Genomic DNA, 17,190 nt, shown 5'->3' with positions numbered 1-17,190 from the left:
GGTGATGAAAACTGTTTCTCGTATTAGAGAGAAGAAAACTGTAGTGCTCGGTCGTTAACTTAAGTAAAGGTAGACAGTATGGTCCTACTCCTTGTTTAGTGACTGAGCATGTAGAGCAGCCAGCAGACACATGTTGTTTAGTGGCACTGTATCAGCTTTTAAACATGGACCTTTGAAGTAGAAGAGCTATAATGATCCAGTGGTCCTATTAGTGTTCTTATCTTGTACCCTTTTCTCCATGTCTAAATGAGAGAGCTTACTGTGCTGCCCTTTGCTATGTCGTGAGTTATTTCAGCTTTTGATCAGAACCTGAGGTTTTGACTCACTGACGCAGGACAGTGCTTCTAATCTGAAAGTTTTTTAAGTGCTTTATTACCAGAATTGGATGCCGATCATTGATTTTCTTCATAAGTGTCTTCAAACCCATTGATGCCCAAATATCCTTAATTCATTACCCTTCAAGAGATTTTTCCTCTACTTCAATACATTAAAAACAAGGGAAGGGAAGGAAGAGCTATGCAGAAACTCACCAAAATACTTGGAAAAGTTCTGTGTCCTCCATTCTAGAATATTGCTGATATATTCTGATACGTAAAGCTTCCTGATTCAATTGAAGAACAGAGATAAAAACGAATAGTAAGGACCATAAATTAGTTGCCCTGATCCAATATGTTTTAGGAAGCTAGTTAAGAATTTCCTGACTTTGGAAGATGCTGAGTGCTTGCAATTCTATTGAACTTCAATAGGCAGTGATGAGTAGCTCCATATTTTGAAAAATCAGGTCATTTATTTCAGAATTCAAGTAACTTCACTTTACAAATCTGTTTCAAGAGGGATTTTTTTTTGATCGTACGAGCCCCCAATTAAAATTTGCCAATTGCTATGGAAAAAAAAAAAACAGCTTAGATTTCTGCTCACATAAGTATATAAGAACCGCTTACATTTGTTCCTATCTACTGTCCTAGTTTTTCTTTGACTTTTGTTTTTTTCCACTAGAATCTTCCAGCAAAACTGCTGCACTTAATGTGTTTGCCCTGGTTTCTAAGGCAGATCTCCCCTCAAATTCAAATCCTTTTTCTTAGGAGTCTTCATTTTTCTCTATGCGCCCTCACTTTTCTGTGCCAGCTTTACTTACCACTTGCGTGGCATCTCTTAAACACTTGGCCCAATCTCACCATTATGTGAGTTTCCCTGGAGAATTGGGTCTGTTTTGTTTTATTTTATAGCGATTTTATCAGTTACTGCATTTTATATGGATATTTTAATTTTATTTTTTTTTTTCCTGAATGTTTTGCAGACATTTACAAGCCCATCAGGTTTCTCCAGTGAATACTTTATTTTAATAAGTGGGTATTGAATGCTTCGTTTAACTTTACTATTGTGCAGTGCCCAGAGACACTGTGCTTGGATGAGCAGTTACGTAAGTGCAATTTGTTTTAGTGCATCTTTTCGTATCAGAATTAGCATTCAGTTGAGCTTTGAAGTCATGTAGTGCATAAGCATAGGGGGAAAGTAAATAAAACAACTTAGTGCATCTGCAGATATAACCCCAAACTGATTTACTTATCTGTGCCTGCTCACTCTGCTCAGTGACAGATCAGTCCCTCAGATGCTTTTCTAGTGATGGTAGAGCAGCGGTTGCCTGATCTCTGAGGATGCATGGAATGCGTGTCTAGTTCAATAGAAGACATGCATTTCCCTTCAGAGTCAGGTGGAATGCATAACTTGAAAATAAGTCTTTTGTTGTTTTTTCAGTGTTTTGCTCTGGCTTTTTTTCCTATTTTGACATGGAAACTGTATTGCAAACAGACCTGATCTGTAACTATTGCTTATCTCTACAGAAAGGAACACTTATTGCAAAGAAATCAAATTGTTTCATAGGAATTCGTGACTGTTCAGTGGACTAGGCAGGCAGAGCTGGAAATTCTGTGTTCAGAAAGGGGAAAAGCTTGCATTCATGTATATGATTGCTGAGTAACCTGTGAGGAATTATTACTTCATTGCGGGGAGATTGTATTTGTCATGCAAGTAGCCTGTGAAGTTAGTAGGCATCGTCACACAACAGTGTATATATCCTGTTATAGCGGGCATTTCCAGTGGAGCTGTAGGCATCAGTAGCAATATGATCACAATCATATTGGTTTTAAGGCGTGACTGTAAAAAGAAAGGGAGAAAAGTAGGAAGAAAGAAGGGAAAGCTCCTCCAATGTGAGTGATTAGCAAAGTCTAGTGTTACTTTCTTTAACTGTGCCTGCCATGGAGAGGGTGGTTGACAAACTGTGTTCTTGGGTTTGTGTTATTTCATAAGCTACCGCTCAGCATATTTCTGGTAATGGTGCTTTGTCAGTACTCTAATTTACTGACGGAGGAAGTATAGTATGTCTTCATATATGTCAACCTGCAGTCAGTTCCAGCATAAATCACATCACAGTCTCATGTACTGAGATCTCTGCTCGTGCTGCTGTCAGTTTGCTGAAACAAGTCTGATACACAGATCTTTGCAGGCCCCAAACTGAAAAGGGACTCTAGGTTTCCAAAATTGGTTTGTCTTCTGAGGTAGGTGCACAATGTCCTGATCAATGACTAGCAGGAAGCGGGATGTTACAAGCTGGACAAAACCTTTTAGATGATGCTGAACATGATTAGACCAGGATGATGTTAGTGATGGTCCAGAAGGGAACTGTATCATAATATCTTGGACCACAGTCCTTGTGCAGTGTTTGTTTCATTACTCTCATTACTAAAACAAAAGTGCAACGGTTCTTCAGCACTCACTGACAATGTTTTTGGATTACTCCAATTATTCTATAACTTATTAGCAGAATATTTCTGATTCGTAGCATCTGTTCTGAGGTCTTTTCCTCCCATTCTAATTAACATCTTCAGTTCGCTCTTGCCTGTAGGAATGAGTGCTACCTACTGGACTATGGGGCTGCATAAGGATCCTAGGAAAATTGAACAGATCTGAAGGTATCTCTGCACATTCTATTTATTTTTTATTCTTGGCCTCTACGCAAGGCTCTGCTTGTAGTTCTTATTATTGATCTATGATGCCACACTTTGCTCTTATGTGTCACTTAGTTGGGTTTAAATTTTAGAACAGTCATCTGGAAAATGTATTTCTTAGTGTTCATTTGTATATGGAGATTGCACTGATATAACTACCCGATATTTAAATCAACTCAATTAATGCAATCCATATGTGAGCAATTAGCTTAAGTCAGTTAAGAACCTTTCTTCAGGTATATGAATGTAAACCATATTTAAATTAAGAAAGTGAACAATGCAAGACTTAGAAGCAGGCTGAAGGACATTACTTCAAAAGTAAAATGTTAGTTATTCAGTCCTTTGTCTTGAAACCTCTGGTTCTGGTCTTAATTTTTCACTGATTTGCTACCTTGTTGCATGAGTGTCTTCACTTTTCAGTATTTGTGCCTGCAAAATTAGGATCTGCTGAAAGAGTTTGTAGGAGGATGAGGCTGTCTTAAAGAACTGTTTTCTCCCCATGGTAAACTTAAGCTTTTCAATGAGTAATAGTCAAAATTGGAGCCAAATCTTCCCATTTAAAAACATCATTTCCATTTGGAAATGTCATTGCAGTGCCATTTGGGAGTTGCTTGGCTGTCCCGTTGTCCTGGCTTCACCTGCCTCCCCTGCTGCATCTTAATTTGTGCATCTTACTGAATTAGTGTTGTCAGCGCTTTAAGTTGTGTTGTAGGACACGTGGCCCAGACAAAGAGGCGCTTTGGCAGAGAAGAATGAGTACCTTAGAATCCTTAAGTGCACATATTCTGCCATATGCTGAGGGCATCTCTTAAACAGTTTAACATTCTGAACTGGCCAATTTGAAGTTTTGATGGAAAACTCCAAGTTTTGAAGAGAATGAGCTGAGGAAAAGCTATGATTTCCAGCAGGAAGCAGGTACTTGTTAAAAGAAAAATCTTGAGTTGAAAATTACTTTTTCCAGTCAGAACTAGTGACTAAAAATTCTGTTTTGGGCTTTCTTACCAGTGAGAAAGTATTTGAAGTTGTTGCAAAAAGGGTCTAAAGATGACTCAATCTCATGGTAGGTGTCAAGAAACTTTCAGTTTTTAGGTGCTTCCTGAATCCTTATTTACTCCTCCACAAAATAGTACAGATCATCATAACTTGCATTTTCCTCATAAATGACAGTGCAAAGTGTCACCAACTGCAGGTGAATTTGTTCTCATATTTGATAGTTACTGTTGTTGCAGCTAAAATAGTAGAAATCTGATGAGCGTCCTTTCATGTGGAACTGAGGAGGTAGTTTAGCTGTGATAAGGCTGTTAACTCACCTTTTCAGTAGGTCATGTGAACTTCTTGTCTCATTTGATTATGACATTGACAGTGTTAGCTGGGAATGATGCAGATCTCATTCTGTGTCTAACTGGTTTGTGACAAAGTGCGGCTTAATGAAATGTGTCCGCTGAGAGAAAAGGAACTCTCCTATCAGAACAAGGACAGAGACACAGTTACACGGACCAAAAGGAGAAAGCACAGACTAAATCATTTATCTTGGGAAGGAAGAATTGTCCACTGTAAAAAAAATCAGTCAGATGTAGAAGGTGAAACTCTGAAGGCTCGTTATGCTAATTAGCATCAATGCTCTGATGTGGGTAGGCAAGAAGAAGCTGATGGAGTGGTGCTTTAGAACACCATTTGCTCAAGAGGAAGTACAACGCATCATGGATTCATTAATCTGTGCTGAAATGGAAAAGTCTTTGAGCAGCAGTGGTCTAAAGTGGTCAGGATCTTTCCAGTGGCCTTGTTCAGTTGGTTGGCAGCCAGATAGTACGAGTGTCATCTAAGAGATAAGCTATGATCAGTCGTGAATTGTTAGCTGCAGTAATGTGGATGGAAACTGCTTTGGTCATTGGTGCCTGTATATATGCCTTGCAGATATTCACCTATATTTCACTGTGAACAAATGAAAATCTGGTAACTTCAATCCCTGAACAAAGAAAGAACATTGCCCCCTTTGTTTCTTGAAGTAAATGGGGAAGGGATCATATTTCTTCAGTGAAACCCCGTGGCTTGCCAAGATGCCCAAGTGAGGTATCCCAGAGGGAACTTTAAGCAGCTCACTTAAATGATGGGAAAGAAGTTTCACTATGAAATTAATGATGCAGCCCAGAGCACAGTAGGAAAACACCTTGCCCTCTTTTTCCCCATCTTTGATTCCAGCTGTAGAGTCCTGTAGTGCTTATCTGTATATTTATCTGCTATAAAATGAAATGGATTATATGAAGAGCTCTACGAAGCAGTACTCAGTACTTCAACATTTCTCTAATGCAATTAAGGCAGATATTTCAGAAAATGGAAGACTGTTAGTTGCCATAAGCTGGTGTTTCATTGGATTGCACACAGTTTAAAGCCTCCAATATTGCTGTTGTTGTGGGGGCTTCCTGTTTCTAGAATGACCATAGACATCGCAGGGCAATGCTGTAATGCAACGACTAGATGGCATTGGATGAGCATCTCCATGGAATAAATGTATGGTGAATGTAGTCAGTTCCAGCGCATGGACTTCAGGCTGTAAAAAAATAATTCTATTTCTGTCACATCTTCCTTTTAATTATGAGGGAGGGCTTTACTGGTTCTGCTGCTTTCCAACATCACTGCCTTGTTCTCTGAAAAGGTTAACAATCAAGAAAATTCACGATTCCACCTGCCCTCTCCACATGTACTCACATCTCAGGTTGATCTGAGCTTTCTTAATTGCAAGACCAAAACACCTTAATGCAAATATTCCTCTTGCTTCCATCCTGGGTAAGCAGTAGTTATTTATAAGTCCAGCATGCTGTGTCTGTCTGAGGCTGCCACACGCTGTTCAACGGCATCCTGATGTTTACTTTCCTTTATAGATATTCTTATCCTGTGCTGGTACTGCTGTCTGCTTTTAAGATGCACAGTGAATGGTGATGTTGCTCTCTACATATCAAACACAATGCATCCCTTTAGATTTCATAGTTCACTGTGCCCCAGGTGCTGTTATTATCAGTCCTGACATCATTCATTTGATATGATGGGCCCTGTCTTTCCATTTATCTGTAATGGACAGGAGATTTTGAATCATTTTATCTTCCAAGCACAGCAACATCTTTTCTTTAAAAAGTGACTTTCCTCTCTTTCCACTTCTCGCTTTCTTCCTGGTCTAATATCTTGTGCATTACATTTATCCCCCCCATGTCTTTATTTCATATTTCCTTTTCCCTTTTGTTTTAGTGTTTTTTTTTTGTTTTGGTTTGTTTTGTTTTTTGGTGTTTGTTTTCTTTTTTCCCCTCTCCTCCCCATGTGTTCCCTTCTCTCTTTTTCCCCTCTCATTTTTCTTTCCATGCAGGGCATCGAACCAGTCTTACAGCAGCCAACTGAAGGGTTCTGTTGACAATATCAGCCTTGGGTTAGGACTAGTTCATGTCTCCCAGTCCAAAGACATTTCAGAATTCAGTACAGTTGGAAGCTGAGGCGCTCAGGGATCTTTTGCTTTGCTCTTAAACCAAGCAGACCTAAGGGTGAGAGAAAAAAGGAGGATGAATCTTCATTAAAACTTGATGTCAGACTTCGAGGTACAAGATTAAAAGCAAGGTCTTAAAATTGCAAACAGACTGAAAATATCATTCTGTTTTTAACTGAATAGGTCCGTGCTTTAGCAACTTAACCTCTTTCTCATTAACTCTCTGTGAGGTGTCCCTGCCTTCAGAGCAAGGTCTAATGCTTCTCTTAGAAGTGCATTTACTGCCTGTGTATTCAGAAGAGAAAACTCAACCTCATCTTTATGACTGTGGTGTATCAATTTGAGATGTTAAGGATCTGGCTTTTTTAGAGTAGTTCTCCCATTTGCAGTTCAGAATGACTACCTGCCTTTATACATCTTTAGAGGTGCGGCTTGCAGAGGTGCAGGAGTATTACTGATGATGTGTACTGATATTTGAAACCAACAGTCATCAACAAATTCACCTGTGGTTGAGTTTTCTTTGCTCACAGCCAGTCACAGGAGAGCTGAGCGTGTTCCATCAAATCTTTGCTTCAGGGTGTGGGCTTGACTACTTTCTGTTCATTTTCCAGGGCTGCATGGCACTAGTATATCTGAAAGGCAGACAACCCAAGCGTTTCTTTCCTCAGACAGTTGTGAGTGCTGGGTGCTTTGCTGTGGATCACTGTGGCAGTGTTTTCTGGCTACGTACGTTTTTAGAACACCTTAGTTATGCTTTGAGGGTCCCATCTTCTACCAGCTCTGTGGCTTTTCCTGAGTTATTCTAGAACTACTTACAGAAACGTTACAGCCCCAGAGTCTGCTTGGAGGAGAAGGTCAAAAGTGTTTGGTCTTGATTGGTGGGAGAGATGTGTGATATTTACACAAACTACTTCAAATTGTGGAACTGATCCTTTCTACAGTAGCACTAATGGATCGTGTATCTCAAAGGTTGTGGCCGAACGTTTAATGGAGCCACTTCAGTTCTTATGTAGAACAAAGGAGCAAATAGTTTCCTTTTTTCTGTGCTCTGGTAGTCAAGCAGTACCCCAGGAGGCAGCTAACAGCTGTCCCACATGCTGACCCCCGTCAAAGAACTGTTTAAAGGTAGAAAAGGAGGTAGAGCTATAACAGAAGTTCAATCCAAAGCATCAGACTTGTGAGCAAGAGAAATACAATTTAATTACGGGTAATCTGTTTAGAGGTAGAGGTGGGGTTTCCTTTACTCTATTGGAATTCCTTGTGGCAAACATTTTCATCACTTGGTTTGAGCTGCTGGGAGTCCCATCCAGGCTGTCACGTAGTCTCACTAATGCTGCAAAGGAGAGAAGACATAAAGCACTTAAAGCAAATACAGTAGCTTGGAACTACGTTGTGAGAAATGCCTTTGGTTTGAGAAGTGAATTTCATTAAATCTTGCCAAATGTAGAAAGCCAGTCTCAGCTTTCCAGTCTCTTTATTTGCTATCAGCACTTGAGATCAGCTTAATATTTTACCTTCACCCTTGGATGCAGAGCATAACGGACAAAACCATTATCTGCGAATGTCATCGCTATTAGGAGAGGAAGAGAAGGAGGAAAGGAGCAAGGGAACAGAGCTGGTGGGGATCTCCAAAAATAAACAGCCTATAACAGTATGGTCAGAGGGAGTGAGCGAGGTTGGAAAAATCAGTGTCTCATAATTTAATTAAAGTTCTGCATCTCCTTCAGAGCTATGGCTACAGGCTGCCAGGCAGAGGGCTAATATCTAAAGGTCATTCGAATGAGCGAAGATACTAATCACTGGAGGACAAAACTCAACTCTGCCTCCCAGTTCTTGCCTTCTTGGTGAGATTTTACCTTCCTTCTATTATAAATTAGCCTGTGAATGTCATGGGGCAATTGAACTGTCATAGAGTCTCCTCTAGGAAGAACCTCCTTTTGTATCAGAATGATGGAATTGGTAAATTGCAACATGGGCAGAGTAAAGACTGAAGAGTGAGGGTACTGTGACCTATGAACATGTCAGCATGCTGTGTACAAGATGTGCTTGTGAACCAGCCCTACATTCCAGACCACAGTCCATAGCAGAATCTAATGCTGCAATGAGAAACACTGCAATGCAACAGGATCGATTAGTTTTTCTTGCCTCCTTTTCTAAGAGAACATCTAATTTCTTCTTGTGTTCAGAAAGAAGAATAATTTATATATATATTTACAAACTGTCTTTTTGTTTAGTGACTTTTAGAATGGAGTTACGCCTGCTGGAAGGAAACTGCGTATGCACACAAGTTCTTGGCAGAAATACACTTGTAAATCTCAGCTGAGCATCTGTTCTCTTGCAGGTCAGGAAAGGTGAGCCTGCAGGTAACTTTGCCTGAAGGGCTATTAAGAAACATAACAGAAACGGTCATGTTTTTACATAGAATATTTGGTAGAAGCATTCAGTGACTTCTCATGCTTTTGTTACTGGCAATATTTTTCAGCTTTCAGAATGAGCAATGTAGCAGCTGTGGGTTATGAGGAAAAAAGGGAATTCAGGTAACACTGAAACTAGAGTAAAGTCAGAATGAGTCTTGTGATGTTGCCAGAAACCCCAAGATGGCATCAGAGACCTTGTTTTTCTCCATTAGAAACGTATGACATTTTTAGTGGATTTTATTGTTTCTTTGTTTTCCTTTCTTAACCAGTTCTCCATTGTATCTAGTATTTTTTGAAGTATTCCAGCCTTAAGACCTTTTTTCTGCAAGCATTATTTGCAAGGCTCACTGATAACGCTGGATGCAATGCACCCCAGTTGCAATGCGAGATTCTATCTTCAGACCGCCAGATTGTGTCCCCAGGAATACATCTGTACTTATTCTGTGACTAGGAGGCTGGAACAGCAAAGCTGGATGTAACTCTGTAGCTAGAAATTTGTCCAGTACTTACAATAATTAGGCTCTGCAGTGCACACAATCACTAATGAGAGAAATTAGTCAGATTCTGCAAAATTGTACAATGATGTGCTGCTCCTTACAATCAAATATCCTGCAGATTTTTTCACTGATCACTGAGTCAGGAGCAGAATATTTTCAATCCAACTAATGAAAACACTTTCTCAGTGCAAATCTAGGATCCTTATTTAGCTTTTTATCCAGTCTTTGCAGTGAATCTAGGTAATTGTTCCACATAATGATGTAGCATGCATCAAGATCTTCTTAATGTGCTTCAGATAGCTACATTTCTCATGAGCGGAGGAGCTTAAATGAGATATCCAGCTCATCTCATTTAAGTGCATACATATTTCAGGCTGGTCGAAGAGATTCAAGCACCTGTCTTCAATTAGAATGAGTAGGAGTTGGATGTACTTATTTGCTGTGGAGGTTTTGAGAAGCCTTTGCTGTGCACGTAAGCTGGGTGAGTTTTGTAGATAGCGCAGAATTTAGAGCGTTTCCGAAGGTAATTTTGTTTGTAAGTGGTCCTGATTGTGTATGTACTTAAGTAAAGGAAAATCTGCATTTATTTTCAGGGCTGTAACTGTCTGAATTCTGGAAGGAAAGGGGATGATAAAATCTGCATGGTGGTACGCACCTCTGAAATGTACCGACTGTTGATTCATTCCAACCCAGTGTTAAAAGTCTTTGATCTGTGTTTTAATTGGCATTCCCCATCTTTGTGCCAGGTCTTGCCAGAATCAGGAACTCTTTGGAATCAACTTTTGTTTGTGATGTGTTGCTTTGTGATTTCAGCCACCGTTGTTCCTTGAGTGGAGATGATCTGAACAGGCAGTGGCTGACTCCCAGTTCTCAGCTCCATCCAACAATTTACCACACCAAAGGTCTTCTGTATTATCTGCGCAGCATCAACCGGGCCCCTGTGGTGAGTAACTCCCTGTATCTTCTATGGGTTATTGCACGCAGATGGATTATTGCAGTTGTGTCAACAGCCCTGTTTTATGGTTAGAGATGTGGAAAGCATACTATACCGCTATACTTTCATCATTGTGGGGTGTTTTTGAAAGTCTTGGGTTATCTACTGAATCTTCTAACCAACTCCAAACTTCAGAGTCTTCGTGCACCTGCAGAGAGAATACAAATTCCTTACAGCTCCTTAGTATCCTCAAAGTACTTCAGCTAAACTAGATATTGTTAGTAAGTTATTGTTATCTTTCTGGCAATGACAGGAGAAATTCTGTGAAGACATAGTCTGAATGGATCATGCAAAAGCCCAAACTGGAGCAATCTGTGCAATCAGAGAAACACAAGTTAGCTTTCAAAATGGTTGAACTTTTCTGCTGCTTCAGTGAGAAGAAAATGACTTTTTGGGGGAACTACCGGAAGTTCATGAGGGGTGATACTACTGGCATATGTCTGGGATCTGTCCCCATCTGTTCGGTCTTGATGCCCAACAGAATGAATAGTTCTGAGACCTCAGGATAAAAAAAAAACACTGATGGTTTCAAATGTTGATGAACAGAATGGAAGTGGATGGAACAGCAAGTTGGCTTCTTATAGCCCCAGTTAGGCAGGAAATGTCCTAAGATGCACTGTTCACTCTGGTCTTGATGAGAAAATCCTCAGACAAGGTGAAAATGTCTGTGAGTTTCTTTAAGTGAATATTTGTGGAAATATGCTATTTTTGGCCTAAATGACAGCCCTGACATCGAGCTCTGCACTCCAAGGAATCTACTGGAAGTTCAGCTTGTATCTGAGAGTTTATTCCACCTACATTTTCTTTGGGTTTTGAGCTACATCTGATCAGTTTTGTTTTATTGTGCTAATCGTATTGGGCCTTTTTAATTTAAATTTATCATAACCATCCCTGTCACATCCAGATGCATGAAGCTGAACATGCGCCCAGTGGAAGTTTTCATCTTGCTGAGTGAAGTAAGACTATTGATCGTATCATGTCTCTCACTCACAGGCAGTATGTCAGACGTGGTAAACTGATTTTTTCTTTGCCTTTGAAGAGTACATTGATTTTGGTTTATACATGCTCGCAAATGTCTTTTCCCAACTCCAGAAGAAGCTGGATTTCTTCTGCCCTGCACTCACTGCCAAGATGCCATGAAGGCAATTTCACTGATAGCCAAATGATTTCTGTGGAGTGAATTAGTTTAATTTATCTTGGGGATGCGCAAGCAGTTTCTTCAAAGGAAAGGAAAGCTTCTTGAAAGTGAAAAGGAAATAACTTTAAAGTTAGCGGCCTTTCAAACCAAACCCATTTTAATTGGTAACTTCAGCCATAGAAAACAGCCATCTAAGTGCTTTATTTGTTTATTTATTTTTGCTTCTCTTGTTGGTTTTGGAAACCCTAGTAAAAGAAGGGGCTGGATACGCTGTAGTATTGCAACTCTCCACTGAGGGTGGTTTCTTTTCAACTGAGAGCAGCGGGAGTATCAGAGAGCTAAGCTTGGGAGCAGCTAGGACTGAAGGGGAAAGAGATGTTGCTTTTTCCCCTTGAGCATTCGTGGTGAGGAAATGTGCAGTTTGTGAATTACAGTTGACAGTGCACTTGCAGGATGCAACAGGAAAAGTGTAGCTCTTACAGAGGGATCAAGCTGCAGCAAAGAGCAAGTTACTTTTGGAGGGGACAGGAAGATGCTGTTAGGGACCAGGAGACACAAAGCGGTGTTTGCTTTTTGAGATATTCTATCAAGGTTGGAAACAGAATCTGACTGCAAGTACATAGCTTTTTGTGAGCAAAGCATCCTAAACGTGTCTACCTCAGCAGTCTGAGATTGGGTCCTCTCACGAAGCTACTAAGGAAAAAAAAGAGTATTTGCATCCATTTTCTGTCTTGCTTTTCCTTTGTTTTAAAAGCTTCCTGATTCTGTGTGATTCTGTGAGTCATGAGGGGGATTGTTTTTGAGTTTGAAAGCAGTCCTTACCTTTGTGGTGCTCAGTGCTGGCACATTACTTTAAATAGATAAAAATTTGCATGTGTGTCTTGAGTCATACCCCAGTGAACACCAGACTTGGAATTTGACTGTGTGTTGGTGTCACAGCTGTACAAGAAGGATAGAGAGAAAAAAGGGGTGGGTAGGTCTCAAGTTTACCTTGTGGTTGCCCAGGCTTAACCCAAGGAAAGTTCTTCATTGGGTGCTGCAACTATAAAATACAGTTTTGTCTTGGCTGAGTGGTGAGGCTTGAGCTACTCTGTAGAATAAAAATAGAGCAGAAGAATGCATTGTAAAAACAAAAACAAAACGATTTGTCATAAACATTGAGAATAACTGCAGTGCTCAGTAAAATTAATTAAAATGTAGGTATATATGATACACAAATGGAATGGAAACATTTCCAGTAGTGTTGACTTCTCTGCTGTGGAGGTGGGTGGCAGTCATGGATTCATCCCATGGCATGAAATAGTGGTGTTACAGAGCCTGGCTTTTACAATGCTTTACTAATATGGAAGGCTTGTTCCAGACTTGTCACTTAAGGATTCACTCTTGAGATGCAGAATTATGGACCTCCTGCTTATCAGGCAGCACAGCTATCTGAGCAGCTGATCATCCCTGTGTGGTTTCTGATAAGTAATCTTTTAGGTAATAATATATGCATCTTGCATGTTAGTAATTCTGTAAATTGGCAGGTAATTGATACCTGGTTGAGCTGGGATCTCTGCCTCAAAATAGAACCACAGCTATAAAACCTTCTTTGATATTCATAGGAGTAAATTCTAGTTGGTACCTGTGGTTAAACTAATCTATGACTGTATTGCTGGAAGCATAGATGGAACGCTAACTGGAAAAATGCCTGTCATTAAAAGAACCAATAAATGCAGCTGTTTAGAAGGGGGCTTTATGGGATAATTCCCTGTTTTTCAGGCAGTTGCTTGAAGTGTAGGACTGCATAAGCCCCATGTGTTGGACTGGGTGATCCTTTTACAGGTCCTGTCCAACTCAGGATGTTCTGTGGCTATAGCAGTCCTGTTAACTAGGACTTGTGGGATGAATCTGCGTGTGAGTGTCTTAGCATCTCCAATCAACGTGCAGCTTGTCAGAGCAGCTGGAGGAATTTAAATGCTCAGTTCCTTAGGTAATTAAACTTCCTGACTGGCTGCAGCTAAACTGAGTTACTGTATAACTACTAAACAAGCATACTAGGGTAAAACTTGCCTTAACAGTTGGTGGAAGAAGTTGATCTATTCCATCTGTTTCTCTCCTCCTGTCTATGTTTATATAAGAATATGTATCTTTCTTCCTCATCTTTTTAATTGATCCACAGTGCTTCCCTACCTTATGACACCTGTCCCTTTGTCTCTGATAGATGCCTCAGAAAACTATTTAAATGATATCACGATGTTCCTTTCTAATCAGCAATGAATATTGCCTTAAAACAAACCAATTTCTTCTCTTTAGAAATCCTTGTCTTTTCACTGCTGGATTTCTGAATGTTTCTGATAAAGACATGGAGAATATATGTAACAGCAGTGTCTATATTGACTTCATATTCCGGAGGGCAATGAGATTGATTATTATTTAACACTTGGGTCAATATTTTCCTCTTGGGTCATTAAATCGTGATTTTCATTTTTATCAAAGTTGATATGTGCCTATGAAGGCAATCAAAACTTCCATTAAAACCTGGAATGTACCTTGTACCTAGTTTATATGATAGCTGACATGAGAGATGGATTAAATAGATACATTACGTTGTGTGGAATCAGATTATTTGTCTGACAAAGATAATGTCCCGTGCTTTATGTCCAGGAATTCATGTAAGTATCTGACCACATACAATACATTTTTACACAACTGCACAATTACATTTTCCTAAACATTGTGTAGCACAGTTTTTGTGTTTAAAGAAGCCAAGGTGATTAATTGCTGGCAAAAGGTGCAGTTTTAAAATCTCCTGAGGCTAATGCTAGAGTTGAGAAGTCAGAGGAGCCCAACAAATTGCTCCGTTGTATCATAAGTTACCATGAACTCTCAGGTTCCTCGGTTGGCATGGAATCTTGCACAGATGTCATGTTTATTTCTGCTGTGGACAGAAATGCACCGGTGTTGACACTGGATTCATGAGATCATGTCAGTTCCAATAGGTAAAACGAGGTACGGCTGACTAACAAAGTTTGACACTGATTATAGGCTTGGCCCAGAGCTCTGCTCTGAGTTTGTCTGAAGAGCACTGACAAAGGTGTAATTCCTCACATACAATCCTCTAGTATTTATAGTGTCTGTTGTGAAGAACCACAAAGCTTACTTCAGTATTACAGATTTTGCCTTTCTTTCCTCCCTAGGTGTTCTGTGACTACCATGGACACTCCCAGAAAAAGAATGTGTTCCTCTATGGTTGCAGTATCAAAGAGACCTTGTGGCAAGCAGGTTGCGTGGTCGACACAGCAGTTATCACAGAAGATGTTGGCTACAGGGTAGGTCTGCTTTGTTCCTTTCTACAGTTGTTGGCATATATGTGCACCTACATCCCTCTTTAAGATGAGGTCAGATCACAAGTTCTGTTGGTAGGTGCAAACTTGTCTTGCAGCAGAGGAGTAGAGATCCAGAAAAGTTTAAATGATTCCTACTATCTTCATGCACCAGATATCTGCGAGAATATTGTCAATAGGTGGATCTCTAATTCATTTCATTAAGATGCTGTTTTGTTGTCACTGCCGCTGACTAATAGAAATGTTGTATTTTTGTGTTTTATAAGTTCCAAGTATACATGTGCTTCTCTCACCCTCAACTCACGAGAAGTCCCCGTGGAAACACTTGTTTCACAAGGAAAAGCAGGAAGGGTGCTTACAGTCAGAACATCGCTTGTTGTATTTGAAATCAGTGGGCTTGAAAAGGCTGAGGATAGTTCACTGTTACACAAACAGAATTCAAATGCTGCTTTCAGCATCTGGTGCCTGTCTTGAATCTGCAATGAAGAAACCAAGAGCAAGCCTCCAAGGGTGTCCAAGAATCTGCAGTGGCCTAGATGAAAGGCTTTGTGATTGCAAAATATGGGAAGTTTCTCTCCTTCCTCCCATGAGTAATTGGGGACGATCCTGCTCTCCATGTATTTACTTCCCAAAAACATGAGCAAAATACCTCAAGAAAATTGTGATTTTTGAACAGCCTTTGCTGTAGCCCTTGATTCGTGGGAGAAAGAGGCATTGTTACTTCCTAATACTTGGCCTCAGATGACATGCGTAGCATTGACATTAGAAAACCCAACTTCAGGATTTCTCCTTTTAATCACCATTCCAGGCCCCTTTGACAGTAATCTCTGAAGGGACCTCAGTAAAGAATCCTAATTCCATTCTGACCAAATGGGAACGGAGGTTTATGGACATGGGCAGCACCCCCGTTTTTGTGCATGCTAAATCCAGCTGTATGAGAGACAGGGAGCATGGTTAAAGTAATGTGTTGTCATAAAAGAATCCTTTGAAAAGATGCGTTTTCACCCTCCCAGAAATACAATTGAAAGGTAATTAATGAGAAAAGCAGAGGGGAAAGAACTATTAGTGTGAAATCCAGTGAAAGCTGGTAAAATGAAAGGAATATTAAATTCAGATTTGATAATGCTTCTAAATGAGTCCTGACTACAGAGACATTACTGTTACCTGCCAGCGTTTTTATTTAATCAAATATAGAAGACTGATTATGCATATAATTTCAATTGTTTTAAAAACTAAACTGGATTAGAGATCTGATTATGGTACTTCATAGCATATATTTACAAAAATCTGTGTGCTGTTTCAGATAAGGACAGAATGAAAACTATCTGAACCTTCACACGCAGTTTAGCTGGATCTCATGATTGTGTTCAGGATTATAATTGTTTGGGTGACTGTGCTTTATTTTTAACCCAGCTCCAGGAAAACCTGGATGTGTTGCTCGGAATCATAATATTTTGCAGCAAATTGTACTTTGAGGGCAATTCAGAAGCAGTGGATGTTTAGTTCAGAGCAAGTAATCAATTTTAAAGATTCCTCTGTTCGGTATTCTCCCAGGAAAAGGAATGCTGTAGTTCTTAATAGCACACTGTAGATCTTGACTTAAGAGTTAGGCTCATGCTGGTCTCAGGTTTGAAATGTAATCTCTCACTTTGTTCCAGTTATCTGTTCACAAGGTTTTTTTCTGCTGATGAATGGACCTTATAGATCTTTATGTCTGTACCTTACAGAACTGGTAGGGTCCATTCATAGCTATAGATTGGATATGCTGAAAATAACATTTACTTTCTTATTACAGAGGTATGTATGATTATGATGTTTGCAGTGGATATTGCAGAACAGTTTAGGCCAAAGATTTTATCTTCTGCGTCAGTCATCCTTTAAGAGAAGACCAGCTATTAAATGTTATTTTCTCAATTTTGATGAAACCAAGCAGTCCTGTACAGAACTGTGATGTAAAGCTCAACAGAGTGGAACTAGAATTGCTTAGAATCAATCAGTTTCACTGATTGTTATTGGAAAGTGAAATTAGCTGGTTGGCTTTCACTGCCCAAACTGAATGAAATTTGAGGGTCAATGCCATTAGCAATGAGCAGAAACTCCTTCTGTATGATTCCATTCCATTCAGAAGTTTAAGAAAGCTGTCATCAAAGAAATAATGAACGTTCTTATTTTACAAGCTCTTCACTGGATGGTCTTTGGGCATGTACTGGGATGCAAGCACAAAGGTTTATATGCACATATGTGCTTTTGTATGTAAATGCCCAATTTCTACACCGAGTACACCTAGTGTTAAGGTATCTAGTATATACTTTTACAGTTAGCATGAAGAAGTGTTGCATCCACA

General features: G+C 39.8%; 1 protein-coding gene and 1 long non-coding RNA gene across 2 annotated transcripts in view; one reads left to right on the top strand and one right to left on the bottom strand.

The window, feature by feature from the left end:
• The window catches only part of LOC146759746 (cytosolic carboxypeptidase 4-like), a 94,556-nt gene that overhangs the window by 23,363 nt on the left and 54,003 nt on the right, over positions 1-17,190 (top strand). Inside the window, exons 2-3 of the mRNA XM_085509642.1 lie at positions 10,202-10,331; positions 14,700-14,831. Of these exons, the coding sequence (XP_085365768.1) occupies positions 10,202-10,331; positions 14,700-14,831 (262 nt within the window). The remainder of the gene's footprint in view (positions 1-10,201; positions 10,332-14,699; positions 14,832-17,190) is intronic.
• On the bottom strand, positions 7,653-10,195 carry LOC146759748 (uncharacterized). Its single transcript, XR_014932035.1, has 2 exons — positions 10,044-10,195; positions 7,653-7,807 (listed from the first exon to the last, which is right to left on the bottom strand). It is a non-coding gene; the product is annotated as an uncharacterized LOC146759748 (long non-coding RNA).

The sequence above is a fragment of the Coturnix japonica genome, chromosome 9 (genome assembly GCF_054131305.1).
Source record: "Coturnix japonica strain WE chromosome 9, WE-NBRP24, whole genome shotgun sequence".
NCBI classification, from domain to species: domain Eukaryota; kingdom Metazoa; phylum Chordata; class Aves; order Galliformes; family Phasianidae; genus Coturnix; species Coturnix japonica.
Note: the sequence above shows the minus strand (reverse complement) of the source record. Positions and strands in the feature narration are given on the sequence as shown.